Source organism: Acinonyx jubatus, chromosome A3, assembly GCF_027475565.1.
Source record: "Acinonyx jubatus isolate Ajub_Pintada_27869175 chromosome A3, VMU_Ajub_asm_v1.0, whole genome shotgun sequence".
Classification (NCBI taxonomy): Eukaryota; Metazoa; Chordata; class Mammalia; order Carnivora; family Felidae; genus Acinonyx; species Acinonyx jubatus.
The window spans coordinates 63,953,372-63,970,768 of record NC_069388.1 but is presented as its reverse complement, the minus strand read 5'-3'; the positions used below and the strand labels follow the sequence as shown (position 1 = coordinate 63,970,768).

The following is a 17,397-nucleotide window of genomic DNA, read 5'->3' as shown; positions in this document are numbered from 1 at the left end:
GTCTATGTTTTAGAAATATAATCAGGGGCTCCTGGGTGGCTCAGTTGCTTAAGTGTCCCACCCTTGATTTCAGCTCAGGTCATGATCTCACAGTTTGTGGGAGTGGATCCCTGCCTTGGGCTCTGTGCTAACAGTGCAGAGCCTGCTTGGGATTCTCTCTCCCCCTCTCTCTCCGTCCCTGCCCTGCTTGCATGCACTTGCATGTGTGCGCGCGCGCTCTCTCTCTCTCTCAAAATAAATAAATAAACATTTAAAAAATGCATAGAAATATCAGCAGTAATGCAGAGGCTGAGTGGAAGGCATAGAAAACAAAACTGCTCTGTGGTTCAGATAAAATAATGATATTAGCAGAAAGGGAACTCGAGAGGAAAGAAAAGACATTTTAGAAGTTCAGTTTGCTTCCTTGGTGACAGATGAGATGGTCATGATAGAGAACACACAGCGATACTGAGGACATTGATTAGAATGCTTTTGGTTGCAATAAGAGAAAACCCATCTCAAACTAGCTTAAGCAATAAAGAAGATTTATTAACCTGTATAATAAGAAAGTTTGGTCATTGCACTGAAACAGTCTTTCCACGATTATCTTAGCGCTGCCATCCTCAGCTTCAGGAGTCTTAACATGTACAAACTGTGTTTCTCCAGAAGAAGAAATTGTACCTGGGTCCGGAGTTGAACCTAGATTTTGAGCTTCATGCTGACTGGACTAATCTTTCTGGCCACACTCTGGCTGTCAATTATAAAAGTCATTTTTTTTAAATGTTTTATTTATTTCTGACAGAGAGAGAGAGAGAGAGAGAGAGAGACAGAGCATGAGTGGGGGAGGGACAGAGAGAGACTGAGACATGGAATCCGAAGCAGGCTCCAGGTTCTGAGCTGTCAGTACAGAGCCTGATGTGGGACTCGAACTCACGGACCGTGAGATCATGACCTAAGCTGAAGTTGGATGCTTAACCGACTGAGCCACCCGGGCGCCCGTCTGGCTGTCAGTTATAAAACAACTGTGTTATATTTGTGGACAAAATGCTGTGAAGGTAGAGTTGAGGTCAAGTGCTCTCAAGCCGCATGGCTGCTACATAATGAGAAGGTGTTGTTGGAGGAGATAGCCATAATATTCCTGAGGCTTTCTATGGTGGAAGATGATGTTGGCTGGAATAAGAAAGAAACAAAAAAAAAAAAAGAAAGAAGGAAACTCTTGTTTACAGAGTGGCTTTGATTGGATTTTATTGAATTAGTAAACTGACTGTTTTATGGTTGCCAGTACATATGTGTATTTTTTTAAACCACAGCAAGTAGTTTCTAAGTGACTGGAGAACGATTATTTCATGCTATATTTAAACCATACGTTACAATATAGATGTGTAATTTTCAGAATTTTAAATAACTACGTATCCTTAATTTGCAGGTTTTATCTGAGAGAACTAATATTGAACTTTGGGTTTGTGCCAACATTATTCGTCTCTTTAATGACGATAACACAATTCCCTTCATTATACGGTATCGAAAAGAACTCATTAATAACCTTGATGCTGATTCCTTGAGAGAAGTTCGACAAACCCTAGAGGAGCTCCGGTAAGAAACCTGGGAAGGGATGAATGTACTGTGAGTGGAAAGAGAGCCCATGAGCCAGTGAGGAGAAACAGTGAGGAAGTGAATGGCAGCGTATTTCAGCAGTTACGCTGTTTTATTTTCTTGAATAGTCTGAATATAGTCATCTTCTGACAGAAAAGTCAGCTGTTTTCCTTGTTTAGGTGTGCACTCCCTCTGCTGGAGTGTTTGTGCATAGCTTGAGTGCACATGGGGAGAAAGGAGCTTTGCATTAAAAGTGTGCACCTGAGAGTTTGACCTCATATTCTCTCAGAAATGACTGTGCATAACGGCAAAGGAAGGACACTTCTCCACAAAAGGAGAAAGGCACCTCTCCACAAAATACTTAATTACAAAGAAATAGAGTGCCTGCACCATGGAGAAACCCACAGATACTATCAAATGATCTAAAGTGATAAGTAATAGTACAAATGAAAAGTACATTTTAGTCTGAATCTTCAACAGCTTATTTAAAACTTCCCTCTTAAAACTATAAAATCCCTAAATGGAGAGATTTTTTGGCAGTATAGAGTTTGGTGGGAAATATGTCTATTTCCTTTTTCTGTTCTTTTAAAGGGCATGGTAGTTTGATATTAATGGGTTTTACGTTTTGTGTGGTTATAGAATGAAAAGCACCCTTTAAAAAATTATTACTCTGGTCTTACTGTAATAACTCAGAAATAAGCATACAAAGACTATCAGATTAACTGTAATTTTTAGTAGAGTTTATTAAAACACTCTTCACCATTTCTGCATTTATTGCATATCTCTTACATGCCAGCCACTGTGATATCAGTGGGTGTGTTCTTCAACTTTATGACAAGGTATATAGTCTTACCAGCAAGCCATTCTAAAAGTGCTAAAGGTTATTTTTACAACAAGCCTAATGACCTTCCTGTGATTTCAGGGGAACTTGCAACTCACTAGCATTTATTTCTACATCTTTTGTTGACTTTCTTTTAGTGCCAGGAGGATTAAAATGCTAATTGTGGAGAGTTACATTTCATTGAGAGGCAAATCAATTAGCCAACTCAGTGGTATAAATGACTAGTTAATCAGATTCAAGTCTTCTAGGACCAGGTTAGTATAATAAGGCATCAAGGGATATGAACTGGAGACCCAGACTTCTAACTGCTGCCCCTCTACTCCAGCAGATTACTGACATGCAGACTTGTCTACCCAGTTTGACAGCTTGTCCTATTTTTTAAAAGAACCCTTAATCTGAGTTTTTATGTAAAAAATTTCTGGGTCAAACAAAACCATCTACAGGCCACATGTAGAAGGCCAGTAGTTTATAAATTCTGAAGCTTTCTATTTAGGTGAAGGCAAGGTAATGAGGAAAATCTGAGGATTTGGGGATCTGAAGTTGGGGAAAGTGTCACAAACAAGCAAGAATAGTTTGTTTCAAAAATTAAAGGTATTCTAATAATATTTGGTTGTATGGGGAACAAATGGAAACTTTATGTCAAGATTATTATTATTTTTTCTTTATCGAATAACTTCTGCAAAAGAGTTAATTCTCTGGGTATCTATTAATAGTGAAATATATTGAATATTAGTAGAAGAATAGTTCTCTGAGTGAGTGAGAGCATTGACTGGGGCTTGGAAGATCTTTTTATATTACATAGAGATTTGGTAACGAGTTATGGTCTTCATTTTTTTTTAAGCTCAGCATTTTCTATTCCTGGAGCACTGCTTTTTCAATCTGTTAATTGCTACCAGTAAAGGAGTAGTGAAACTAATTTAGTAGGTCATTACCACTTTAACAAAAATGAAATAAAGAATAGAAAATGTAAGACGCAGTTTATGTAGTAAAAGTAAATAGTGTTTTATGAAACTGTTTATCATACGTTTATATAACTGTTCACTGTATATATTTATGTTTATGTAATTTTATTATATATGAAATTATATATGTGTATATAATATATGCCAGATTGCAAAGTAAAAAATATGTTTTATTGATGGTCTCTGTTAAAAATGTGAATGAAAGAGGTTGATTATGGATAGTAAGAAAAACTTCCTGAATTTTCTCTAAAGATGCCTTTCCTCCTTTTTATATGAAGACCAGTAGTTCATTGGCCTTTTGTCAAAATGACCCTGGTGGGCTTCAGCCCCTGAAAATAGTCTTGGGTTACCAGGATTGTAAAAGATACATCGATTGTAATCGAAGAACTCATGTGCCTCCTCTTTAATTTACCATCTTCTCTCTTTTTTTTTTCTTTTTTCATAAGTAGATTTAATTTTTTTCCATCAACCATTTCTAATAATGTATATTGTCATCTAACTTTTTTCTATTATTTTAGCAATTTCAGTTGCTAAATATAATGATAAGATTGTACATTCACAGTACAAAATCATCATAAAGTGGTGGAACAACTGTGCCTTTGCCCCTACCTGTACTTCGATTCCTGGTATCAGCTTTTTTCTCTGTGGTATCCTGGCTGTCTCCATTGGAGAACTGTGTTTAGAAACCAGTTATGGATGGGCGTTATGCATGCTGAGCCTGAGTGGTGATACCCAGTAGCAGTGAGCACATCTAGCACCCATAACTTGGTTTCTATGTACTATTCGTTTGATTGCAGGGCCGGGGCAGAGAAAGTAAAAGCCTGGAGTATCTTGTGCCAGAGAATAAGGAAGTACTCACAGAATGATGGGGACATGTCAAAAGAACACAGAAACTAGCTTGAAGAGGTTACTTCTGGTCAAATTTGGAACAATTTGAGCATCAAAATAAGTGTTAGTAATGGATTATAAAAAAATCATGAGTCCATGGTGATATAAATAAATTAGTGAATAAATTGAGAGTTTAGTAAGGAATGGAATAATTAAATAGTTTCAGAGCACCTCTCCACAAAATACTTAATTACAGAGAAATAGAGTGCCTGCATTGTGGAGAAACCCACAGACACTATCAAATGATCTAAAGTGATAAGTAATAGTACAAATGAAAATTATTTGCTGCCTAACAGGATGTAGTGATAAGAACATGGCATTACTGTATTACAATATTCCTGGCCAGAGATAGACCATCTGAATCAAATTGTGAAGAAACATCAGAGAAACTCAAAAGTGTAGGACATTCTACAAAACAACTGGCCTGTAACATTCTAAAGGATCAAGGCTCTAAAAATCAAGGGGAGACTGAAATACGGTTTCTGCTTGAAGGAGACTGTAGACACATGGCAGTTACATACAACCCACTCTTAACTGAATTCACTATCATGGACATTATGGAAATACTTGGTGATACTTACATGAGGTCTGAGGATTAGAATATAGTAATATATCAATACCCATTACCTGATTTTGATGGCTATATTGTACTACACTTGATCTTAGCCAAAAGGCCAAGAAGTGATTGATGGCTATGTTGTTACATAGGAGGAGATTCTTGTTTATAGAAAACATACACTAAAGTATTTGGGTGAAGGTAACTTATCCTCAAATGGTTCAGAGGGCGAAAATGTTTTTATCTCCCCTACAACTTTGTTGTAAGTTTGAGACAGCTTCATAAAGGATGTTTTGACATAGAAGTCTTGTATATTATGAAAGTTTTTATTTTCAGGGCTGTTGCAAAGAAGGTTCATAGTACAATCCAAAAAATTAAGAAGGAGGGGAAGATGTCTGAGTGCTTGTTAAAAGCCTTACTGAACTGTAAAACTTTTGAAGAACTAGAACATGTGGTAAGAAACTCTTTTAATCTTTTAATGTAATACCTACCTAAGTATATAATTATATGGATCTTTTTATAGTTATAAAAGATCTGGAAATAAAAAGCTAAAATCATCAGCCACCGTTATTTAATTCAACAAGGTGTTTATTCTTTATTCAATAAATATCTATCAAATGCTTTTTTGTGTTTTCTAAGATAGGTGATACGCAGTCCTTGTCTCCAAGGCATTTCCAGTTAAGTGGGGGGCAAATGAAAGTAGGTTATGGAATTGAATTGGGAAGCCTAAGGGGGAATGCTGAGCTGGAGACCTAGCTGTGAGCGTCTTCAGCATGTGGTTGGTATTGATAACCAGGAGAATGGAAGATTTCACTCAGGGAGAGTTTGTGGGTAAGCAGGTCAAGATAGACCATTGAGGAACACTAACTTTTGAAGCACGGGTGGAGGAAGGGTGAGCCGAAGACGGAGACATGGAAAGAATGGTCAGAGAAATAAGAGGAGAATCAGGAGATGATGACATCTTGGAAGACAAGGGAAGAGAGTCTTAGAAGGAGGTAAGGATCAGCAGTTAAGTAAATGTAGCAGTGAGGCTTGGCAAGGTGAGGACTGAAAGATGTATATTTGGTAATTAGGGGATCATTGTGGTTCTTTGGGTTACGACTTTCAGCAAGGTGTGTGGGCAGAGAAGTCTGATGGCTCAGATTGAGGAGTGAATGTGCCTTAGGCAGTGGAAGCATTGTGTATTTGCAGCTTTTGGAGGAGCTCCCTTGGGTTGAGGAGAGGGCCTTACAGTTCTTTCTGTCCAGGCACTGAGGTTTTTTTTTTTAAATAAATAAATATTAAATATTTACTTAATATATAATGAGAGAGAAAGAGACAGAGTGCAAGCAGGGGAGGGGCAGAGAGAGAGGGGGAGACACAGAATCTGAAGCAGGTTCCAGGCTCTGAGATGTCAGCACAGAGCCTGACGCGGGGCTCGAACTCATGGACCTCGAGATCATGATCTGAGCTGAAGTCAGATGCTTAACCGATTGAGCCACCCAGGTGCCCCTGGCACTGTTTTTGAGATGAGTGAATCCAAATAAATGCCTAGTGTCAAGTGTGTAGAAAAGTATAAAGAATCAGATGAGGAACAACCATCTTTGTATAGCTAGTAGTCTCTGGTTAGTATTAATTTGTCTCTGAAGGGTTGAGAAAAGGATGTCTTTAGCCTCCCCACCATGTCTTCTAATTGTGTGTTTTAATTTTAACTTTTGCTTTTTAACACTGAATGGTGTGGTGTATTTTCTGACTTTTTTTTTCCTCCCCCTGCAGTCAGCTCCATATAAAACTGGGAGCAAAGGCACTAAAGCCCAGAGAGCAAAGCAGTTGGGATTAGAAGGAGCAGCCAGGACACTGCTTGAGAATCCAGGGCAGCTCAATCTGCTATCTTTCATTAAACCCAGTGTAAAAGGTACCAGCTTTACTTCAAGAGATCATCCTTGTTTCTTTTTCTTTTTCTTTTTTTCCAAATTTGAAAACTATGTTAAAAAAATTTCATTAAGTAATGACTATACAAAAGAATATTATAGCATATAAAGAATAAATAATTCTAATAAAACAAATCCCCATATACCTCCTGCTTAGCCATCCAGCTTCTTCTTTTGATGAAGTGCCTGTTCTAGTCTTTTGCCCATTTTTATTTTGTGTTGTTGTTTCTCTTTTCTTATTAATTTATAAGTACTTTTTAAGATACTCTTTCTCAGTTATGTGTATTATAAATCTTATCTCCCAGTTTGTAACTTCTCTTTTCACTTTCTTTATGCTGTCTATTAAATAGAAAGAAAATAGAAGATCTTAATTTTATTGTAGTTGAATTATTAATCTTGTCAATTTTGCTAACCTTTTCTTTTAAGATAATTGCTTTCTTTTCCTTTTTAAATAATTTTTTCACATCCCAGCGTTATAAAGAATGTCCTATATTTTAAAATACTCTGTTTCTAAAAAATTATTTAATTACAAAAGTTGTATGTATTCTTTAAAAAGAATTTCAATGATTCTGACATACATGAGTTATAAAGTGAAGGCCTGCTTCCACACTTCTACTCTCCAGGTGTAAAGTTTCTTTTTTCTGAAGTGTATCTTCCTCTCCTTTTGTGTGTGTGTGCACAAGAGAGAATGAGATGGGAAGAGGGTAAGAGAGAGAATTCTAAGAAAAACCCAAGGAAAGTGACAACTGATGCATGTCAGGATACATTGGTTTTATTGACAAAATAAACCCTAGAGTGAGAGCTTTGAGTAAGCACGGCTTTTTTGGGGGAGTGCTCTGACAGGATGGGATGGGGAGATTGGTGCTCTCCTAATTCCTGCACTCATTCTAGTTTCTTTGGCCTTCTGTTGATTCTTTAGGCTGGGAGACTTAAGTGTCTATAGGGGGCAGTCTCTGATAAGAAATTCCACAGTATGTACTACTACACTGTAGAGAATCCTAGCATACTGTAACCTGTGTTCCTTTTAAACAGTTCAGCAGTGTGAGTTTGTTATTAAAAAATTAAGGATGAGTGTCTGTAAAACTCCATATGTCTGTTCACATACAAATACACTTATCTTAATCTCTGTTTCAAAAAAGGCAATAATTAAAAGAAAAAGCAAATTAGTATTATTTGTGTTTAGAGATGGGTTGAAATGAGTAAAAGTGAAGTTTGTTTAATTTTTTTTTTAATTTTTTAATGTTTATTTATTTCTGAGAGAGAGAGACAGAGCATGAGTGGGGGAGGGGCAGAGAGAGAGGGAGACACAGAATCTGAAGCAGGCTCCAGGCTCTGAGATGTCAGCACAGAGCCCGACACGCGGCTCGAACTCACGGACCATGAGATCACGACCTGAGCCGAAGTCGGACGCTTAACCGACTGAGCTACCCGGGCGCCCCCCTGTTTACTTTTTTAACGTGTGTTTTTTAGTTAGATTTTCAAATGATTGCAATTTAATGTTTTAATAGTAGCTGAGACTGTATAGACAAGCATGAAGGTCAGCCACGGTGGGAACTTTCTTGGCCAGTGATAGTAGGTTTTCTTAGAATCAAATGTTGGAGTTTTCGGAATATCAGATGCATAAAGTTTTGTTGTCTGTTCTTATTTTTCTCTTATGGTCGATTTCTTTTCCTTTCACCTCCTTTGGTACGAAGTTTTCCTTAGTTCACTCATATACTAAATTCCTACTGGATAGGTTTGATAACTGTATCTCTGAGTGGCTATATGTAGTGATGCTGATGGACTACATGGTGATGACACTTGGTGATACTTCTGATAATGCGGATCGGTCAAGGCTTATTGCAGCTAATGTAGCATTAGCACATGTATTGGACTTCCTGTTTGCTTTATTCCCTTTTTCTTTCACTCTTATCATAAATGTCAAAGAATTATAATTAACTCCAAACAGTCTAGGTACTGGTTTTTAAAGTTCGCTTGGAGTGTTCTTTTCTTTGCTCTTTTAGGTTATCTACAGACTCATGATCACCCTCAGATCTTATTGTTTCTCTAAAGAAGTATTTTCATCATTCCCATCATTTCTCAAAGAAATGTCTGAGAAACCAGATATTTCAGTGTGAAGTAGAAGACACTTCTTGCCACAGACCAACAAGAATTTGATCTGAATCAGAAACATATAGATGCCACAAATGGAATACATCCTAGAATTTCCAGAATATCCCTGTTTTGTTTACGAAGAGAAGTAGCTGATTGCTCTATTGTACAGAAGAGGTAGCCTTAGTGCAGATAAAGTGAAAGAAATGTTGGTCCTTCAGTTTTTGTTACATTTGTGGAGCTTTGAAGAATCTGTGGCTGGAAAGCTTTCACTACAAGAAAGGAAATAAGATTTTTGGCTCCTGTAGTCCTTATTTTCTCCTGCTTTCATTGAGGTGCTAACCTTTGTGGACTTACATTATTCTTGGCTGTATTAAGCCCCAATGACCAAGTCTTTCTGATGGAAGAAGGTGCTTTTTCAAACACACAAGACTCTTTTCCAGTCTTTTCTCTTGAGAGGGCTTATGTAATTTGGATGAGTCCAGTGATTGATAATTTCTACCTCCCACTAAGAACCACTGCTCTAAGAGTTCAAGGCACCTCCCCAGCAGTGTTGGTTTTTTTTTTTTTTTTTTCCTTAAACTTGAATGAGTATCAGAATTATCTGGGATGCTCTGTAACACAAAAGTCCCAAAGCCTAGGAATCTGTGTTTGTAACAAGTACCTAGTGTGATTGTATTCTGGGGTCCTTAGACTATAAAAACATTGCTCTATAGCTCTAGCATAATTTTAATTATATAAGATTTATTAATTGTAAAAACTTTACAAATTGTGTTCACCCAAAACGATGGGGGTTTTCAGAGGTCTTTTGTTATAATAGCAAAATCTGTAACTTCCTCTTTCTGTTCTCTCTCATCGATGGTTGTTATTGGAGATGGGTTCCATCTTCACTTTTCACTTATCACCCTGGTATTCTCATTAAACTTTGTGTAATGATGCTGTGAGGTGGTTTGGGACTCCAGGAGTTAGTGCATAGTGACTGGTTTTCTAAGATGAAGACTGATCTAGGGAGATAGTTCACCAAGAACAGACATTTATTGACTGCTTACTGTATGTCACAGTTCTTCTAGGTCCTTTACATAAACAGCCTTCTACTTCTCAAAGGTAATTCACTCCTGAAAATCCCCTCATGGGGAAATTCTCTTAAAATGTAAACAGAATTTGTATTAATTTTAATCGTTAAATTGCTTTAAAATAAATGTAGTTACTCAAGGTTAGTTATAACAAAACTCAACAACGCATTTCTCTTTATTAATGACTCCATAAGTCTGTCCTCCTGTTCTCTTCGTCTTTTGTACCTATTACTCATTAAAATTATGCTCTCAGAAAAACCTAATGATACTTAGTGCTTGTGTAACTCAAGCTTTAATGCAAAAAAAATAAGAAGCTTTAATGGAGATAGAACAATTAAGATAGAAGAAACGGAAGAAGGCAATGCAGATGATTTCTCTCAATGTATATAGAAGTTGATATCACAGGGGCTATAATGTTCAAGAGTCACTGCTATAAATTAGCAAACCGGAAGCACTTAGAAAGAACATAACGCACCATTGGTAGACAGTTCAACTATGAAATAGATGAACAATCGCGAATAGCTCTTGTTTTGTGCTCCTGAGATTTGAGAAATTCAAGTGGGTCATTAAAAATGTGAGTAAACGGGGGCGCCTGAGTGGCGCAGTCGGTTAGGCGTCCGACTTCAGCCAGGTCACGATCTCGCGGTCCCTGAGTTCGAGCCCCGCGTCGGGCTCTGGGCTGATGGCTCAGAGCCTGGAGCCTGTTTCCGATTCTGTGTCTCCCTCTCTCTCTGTCCCTCCCCCGTTCATGCTCTGTCTCTCTCTGTCCCAAAAATAAATAAACATTGAAAAAAAAATTTTTTTAAAAACGTGAGTAAACGCCTCAGAAGTCAAAATAGGAATATTAATAAAATTACTATTTGTAAAGGATAATTTTTCTAAGTGGTATGAGGTAGTATATCTTAGGTTATGACTCTGTTAATACATATTTCCCATAATACATTTAACCTCTGTAAATACTTTGTGAAGTAGGTACTATTATTTTTGCATTTTTATAGGAAACTGAGGCACAGAGAGGTCAAGTTACTTGCCCAAAGTCAGACATTTGGTAAGTAGTGAACTAGGATTAGACCAGGCAGATGGTTCTAGAGTTGCATTTTTCACCATTAGGTTATATGGTATGTAAAGGTCCTGTATTCTTGCTTTGGAGACTTGTCACTTTTTTTTCAGAGGTAAACTGGTCAGTGCTATGATACTTTTCTGTCTTAAGTTTTTCCGTTTAAGGGTTTATTTTGACTGGAATAAATTTATTGTGATTTAATTATAGATTAAAAAAAAAAAAACCAATCTGTAGTTCTTGCTTTTGTTTTCCCTCTTACCCATTTCTTAAAGGACTTTCAGCACTCCAGGATATTGAAACGGGAGTGCAGCATATTTTAGCAGACATGATTGCTAAAGACAAAGACACGCTTGACTTCATTCGGAAATTGTGAGTAACTCTTTTATAGAGTTCTCTGCTTTGTGGACTCATGCTGGTAAGGGTCATATGGTTAGTGCTAACACCAGTGTTCATTAAAAACTTTATTTTTGGACTGTTTTTTGGTAGCAGAACTCTTTGTTCAAGCAGCAGAGCCCTAATACATAAAACAGATAAAAGTAAAGTTGCTTTAATTGAATTCTAGGCAGGGCGCCTGGAACTCTGCCTGCTCATCCTCCTTACACTGAAACTCCTCAATGGAGGGCTGTGAGGAACAGTTTAAAAACTATTGCGTGGTTACACAGCGTGTGCTAGAGAGATCCATGTTCATTTAGAGCGGGTGGCATGCTTTGTGAACATATGTGATGTGTGTACTATACATGTATTATATAATATCATTTAACTTTAATATCAGGTGAAGATAAAAGTGTTGACCTCAAAATGAATTTCAGCTGATGGAGAGAGCAGCTTATCCATGGTATCACAGTCCCAATTTATAAGAGATTAAAACCTCATGACCTAAGCCCTACTTGGGCCTTTGGATTTTATGCCTCATTAAAGAAAGATATCTCAAAACCCTGTTTTAATATATTTTTCAGCTGTCTATCAGCAGGCAAGACAGGGTTTTCCAGCAAAAACCTTTATGCTCTTACTCTTTCTCCACATCGCTGGCTGAGTGAGGTGTGCAGAGGAGAGGAAGGGGGAGATGAACCCGTGACTACCATCGCTTGTCAGGGTTTTTGTTAATCCAAGGGAGAGAACTTTCCTATTTCCTCAGTGGCCCTAGTAGGAATGAGTCAGAGAAGGAGAACTGCCCGGATTTTAATTGTGTTTTTGTAAGTAATTACACTGCTGAATTTGGCCTGTCATTGGAAGCTGTCCCACCACATCTCTTGTTTCCCTTCTTTCTAGCTTTTACTGGGCTCTGACTGCTTCACTCAGTGGTTAGGAAAGATATCTAGACTAGAATTACCGATCTGGTATCTGTAGATACCAGATGGTATCTGAACTGACGTAGGCATTTTATAGGAGGATTGATATAGACATAGCTCTGGAGGACCTATGCTAGCATGAATGGGCAGAGTCCTCTTTTGATGGGTCAGTACATTTTTATAGTTGGGCATCATTTAAAAATTTTTCATTTGGTAATGGCTTAAGTTTTTGCTAACGTTATTTCCATAAAAGGTGTTTCTTTACTAAGGCATAGTAATAACTATGCCTTAACTTTTTTTTGTTAATTTTACATTAATAAAATATATTTGTAACTGCTTGTTTTGTGCATATTTATCTGAACAGGTGCCAAAATAGGTATATTTGCATACAGTCATCTCTGGCGAAGGTGTCCTCAAAAAAAGTAAATGAGAAAGACGTTGATAAGTTTCTGCTCTACCAGAATTTTTCATGCAACATAAGAAACATCCAACATCATCAGGTAAATAAGGAAACTGCTTATCCATGCTGATAGTAATAATAATGATGATACTTTGAATTTGCCTCCTACTTTGGTTTTTAAGGAATTAAAGTTTTTAAGGCAACCATTTTTTTTTCATATAAATTCTTATAATATTGTCATATCCTTCCCATTTCAAAATGGGGTAACTCAAGACCCAGAAAAGTTGCTAACATTGAGAATTATTAGTAGGCTGACAATACACTACTTCAGATATTTTGACTTTCTGGCTGGTGATCTTTTGTATTAGACTTTGCTTCTCAGTGTGCTTGGATTTGAGCTCAATTCTGGATCTTTTTCATATGACATACAAATTAGAGGTATTCTGATTTAGAATAAAGTGTGAGAGATCTCACTTAGTTGTATAAACATAGTTGTTTTATCTCAGTGTTTTAATTTCATTTTTCAGTTTACTGATTTTTTTCCTAATTGTAGTCATAGGTTGTCTCTACAGTGTATAAAGTGGCTTTTATGTCACATAGGGGAAAAAAAGATTATTTACAAACTGAAATTTTAATTACTGTTTTTTACCTATGTAGCTACTTTTACCAGTGTTCTTTATTTCTTTGCATACTTTTGAGTTATTGTCCAGTGTCTTTTCATTTCTGCCTAAAGTAATTCCTGTAACAATTAAATGTAGGGCTGGTCTATTAGTGACAGACTCCTTCAGTTTTTGTTCATCTGTAAGGTCTTAATTTCTCTTTCTTTTTTAAAATATATTTTTAATTGTGATAAAATACATGTAACATATGTGTTTAACTTATAATCTTACCATCCTGGTTTTTTTTTTTTGTAACTTTTTTTTTTTAATGTTTATTTATTTTTGAGACAGAGACAGAGCATGAACGGGGGAGGGTCAGAGAGAGAGGGAGACACAGTATTCGAAGCAGGCTCCAGGCTCCGAGCTGTCAGCACAGAGCGAGATGTAGGGCTCGAACTCACGGACCGTGAGATCATGACCTGAGCCAAAGTCGAAAGCTCAACCGACTCAACCACCCAGGCACCCCATTTACCATCCTGTTTTTAAATGTACAGTTCAGTATTGTTAAGTATATTCACATTGTTGTACAGCCAATTTCCAGAACTTTTTCAGGATATAGAATTCGTGGTTGACATTTTTTTTTCAGCAGTTTGAATTTATCATCCCACCGTCTCGTGGCTTCCATGGTTTTGATGAAGAATCAGCTGTTGATCTTATTGAATCCTTAACACATAATGAATTACTTCTCTTACTTCTTTGAGGATTCTCTGGCTTTAGGTTTGGACAGTTTGATTATAATGTGTCTCACTGTGGATCTCTTTGAGTTTATCCCTCTTGGGATTTATTATGATTCTTGGGTGTGTTGATGTTTTTTTATCAAAACTGGGAAATTTGGGGCCATTATTTCTTCAAATATTCTTTCTGCCTCTCTCTTCTCTCCTGGGTCTCCTGTTATATGTATGTTGGTATACTTGATGGTGTCCCATAGGTCTCTCAGACTCTGTTTATTTGTTTATTTTTCTTCTCAAACTTCATAAATCACAATTGACCTATCTTCAAGTTTGCTGATGAAATTCTGCTTCCGCTTGCTCAAATTAACTATTGAACCCTTTTAGTAAATTTTTCATTTCAGTCATTGTAGTTCTTGGCTCAGAATTTCTATTTGGTTTCTTCTTATAATTCTCAACTCTATTTATATTCTGTTTTTGTTGAGACTGCCTTCTCTTAATTCCCTTTAGGTCTCTGTCCATGATTTCCTTGAGCTTGGAGCATATTTAAAACAGTGGTCTAATTAAGACTAATGTCTGAGCTTCTTCAAGGATAGTTTCTGTCAGTTTCTTTTTTTTACCCTGTAAATGGGTCATACTTTACTGTTTCTTTGTATGCCTTGTGGTTTTATGTTAAAAACTTGACATTCTGAGTGTTATACATTGCCAACACTGAAAATCAGATCTTCCCCCCACCCCCATCCTTGGTATATGTTGCTGCTACCTTTGGTGGGGAGGTTTGTTGATTTTTTTTTGTTGTTGTTTAGTGCCTTCTGAATTATTTTTGAAACATCTGTATTCATCTTTGTCATGTGTGACCACTGACATTTCTTCCATTAGCTTTGTGGACAGCTAGTTATTTGACAGAGGTTTTCTTAATGCCTGGAGCCAAAACAAAAAACAAACTCTCCCCAGTTCTTGCAGATTGGCTGTGTGTGGGTTGTCCTTCAACATTGGCCTAGAAAGGCTGTTTACACCTCTGCCTTAGCTTTCACTTCCTGTTTGCATGGAGCCCAAAGGTCCGTCAAAGGTGAAAGCTTAAGGTCTTTTCAGAGTGTGTGTCTTGTCCCAAGCATGCACACAGACTCCCGGATTCTCTAATCTATGCAGGAACTTTACAAAGACTCTTTCCCCTTTAGTATCTAATTTTCAAGCCTCTTTTTCATTGAGGTTTTTTTGACGTTTGTTAGTTGCCCTGACTGTAATCCCTACATCTACTGTTAGCCCTCACCCCTCAACACTGTGGCACAATTATTTGCCTTTAAATACTTCTAACAAATGCCACTCAGGAAATGGCTTCTGTCCTGGGGAAGCTCTGAGGCAAAACAAAGGCCAGCCCTTGAGTCTGTCCTTCAGGGAGCCATCAAACAGGTCAAAACACAAGATCACAAATTTTTGAGAATATGATCCATGTCGCTCCCTCTGGCCCTAGCAACCTGCCCTAGGAATGAGGCTGTTATCTTCATGGCCGCTGCTCATCTACAGAGTGGAGGAGAGCAAATGGTAAGTTCAAAGTGCTCTTTTACCAAGATTCTGTGGCTTCTTGTTTCTTTAAGTGTTCCTCTAGTTGTTATAAGCTTTTTACTAGGGTCCAGAGTTCTGAAAAAGTTGACTCTGACAGTTTTTGCCAGCTTATTACTATTGTAGTAGGATGGACTTTTGGAGTTCCCTACTCTACCATATTAGTGATGTCTTATGTAACAGCATCTTTAAAGTGTGATATGTAGTCCCCTTGCTCTATTCCAAAACCAGAATGTGGCTTTAACATTATAAAGTGTTCTTCTTTACTACATTTAATGGTTTTTAGCTTAAAGTCTACATTGGTATCAGGATTGCAACCTGTATTTTCTTTCTTTTTTAAAAATTTTTTAATGTTTATTTATTGTTGAGCAAGAGAGGAGGGACAGAGAGAGAGAGAGGGAGACAGAGGATCTGAGACAGACTCTGCACTGATGCAGGGAGCCTGATGTAGGGTTTGAGCTCACAAACTGCGAGATCATGACCTGAGCCGAAGTCAGACACTCAACCAACTGAGCCACCCACTCTCCCCGCAACCTGTATTTTCTTAATGGATATTGATTCCATTTTAATCTTAGCCCTACAGTTATATGAAATGCCTGGCCTTAGTCCTTTTGCCAAAACTTTCCAGTCCTCTTTTGGGTGAAGCTTATTCTCTAGTCAAATAGAGAGTTGGCAAAGTTTTTCTGTAGAGGACCAGAGAATAAATGTTTTAGATTTTCTGAGCCAGGTGGGTTTTCCGGCAATTACACAGCTGTCATTGCAGCATGAAAACGGTCATAGATAATACACAAACGAGTGAGCATGGTTGTGTTTTAATGAAATTCTATTTATGAAAACAGGTGTTCATCTGGATTTGTTCCATGGACCATAGTTTACTGACCACTACTCTTCTGTATTTTTCAAGGATGGTATATATGAACAGTATTTTCTGAGTTCTAACACATTCACAATTGTTTCCTATGGGCTTGATACATGGACAGCTTGGATCAGTATATTTTTTGTTTTCACTTTCTTCCCTTAACTTTCTTAAATATGTTGCTCCGCTGTTGTCTTGCTTTGTATGTTGTTTTAGAGAAATCAGATGGCAATCTAGTTCTGGTTCCTAGAAATGCCATAGATGTAGGTCCTATGTTATTTTATTTTCTTTATTAAGGTTTTATTTTATTTTATTTATTTATTTTTAATTTTTATTTATCTTTGAGACAGAGAGAGAGAGAGTGACAGAGCGTGAGCAGGGGAAGGACAGAGAGAGAGGGAGACACAGAATCCAAAGCAGGTTCCAGGCTCTGAGCTGTCAGCACAGAGCCTGACATGGGACTCAAACTCACAAACCACAAGATCATGACCTGAGTGAAGCTGGATGCTTAACTGACTGAGCCACCCAGGCACTCCTTATTTTATTTTTAAATGGTTATGTATTTATTTTGAGAGAGAGTGATTACATGTGAGTGGGGTAGGATCAGGGAGAGAAGGAGAGAGGGAGAGAGAGAATTCCAAGCAGAACCTGATGCAGGGCTCTATCTCACCACGGTGAGATGATGACCTGAGCTAAAATCAAGAGTTGGGTATTTAACTGACTGAGCCAGTCAAGTGTCCCTCTTTATTAAGGTCTTATAGGAAGATGAGGGGGAGATTTGGAATCAAGAGATTGCCAGTTTTTCCAAACTTGGAAGTGCTCACTATAAACATTTTTAAAATTGAGTTTTTTCTTCCATCTGCATTTTACTGTTAAAAGAGAGGATAATGAAAAGATTAGAGTACATTACTTTTTGTGGGATATTTCTCATCATAACAGCTGTTAATTTTTGTAACTTATGATGATACAGATGTGAAAAGGTGTTTTTTTGGTGTAAGGTAACATGGAGATT

At 37.4% G+C, this 17,397-nt stretch overlaps 1 protein-coding gene and 1 pseudogene across 5 annotated transcripts in view; one reads left to right on the top strand and one right to left on the bottom strand.

Moving 5' to 3' along the window:
• The window catches only part of SRBD1 (S1 RNA binding domain 1), a 385,358-nt gene that overhangs the window by 22,977 nt on the left and 344,984 nt on the right, over positions 1 to 17,397 (top strand). For all 5 annotated transcript variants that reach the window (XM_053200547.1, XM_053200548.1, XM_027072539.2 and 2 more), the window contains exons 5-9: positions 1,406 to 1,572; positions 5,156 to 5,273; positions 6,575 to 6,713; positions 11,226 to 11,322; positions 12,607 to 12,742. In XM_053200547.1, the coding sequence (XP_053056522.1) occupies positions 1,406 to 1,572; positions 5,156 to 5,273; positions 6,575 to 6,713; positions 11,226 to 11,322; positions 12,607 to 12,742 (657 nt within the window). The remainder of the gene's footprint in view (positions 1 to 1,405; positions 1,573 to 5,155; positions 5,274 to 6,574; positions 6,714 to 11,225; positions 11,323 to 12,606; positions 12,743 to 17,397) is intronic.
• Positions 4,845 to 4,949, bottom strand: LOC113603310 (uncharacterized; annotated as a pseudogene).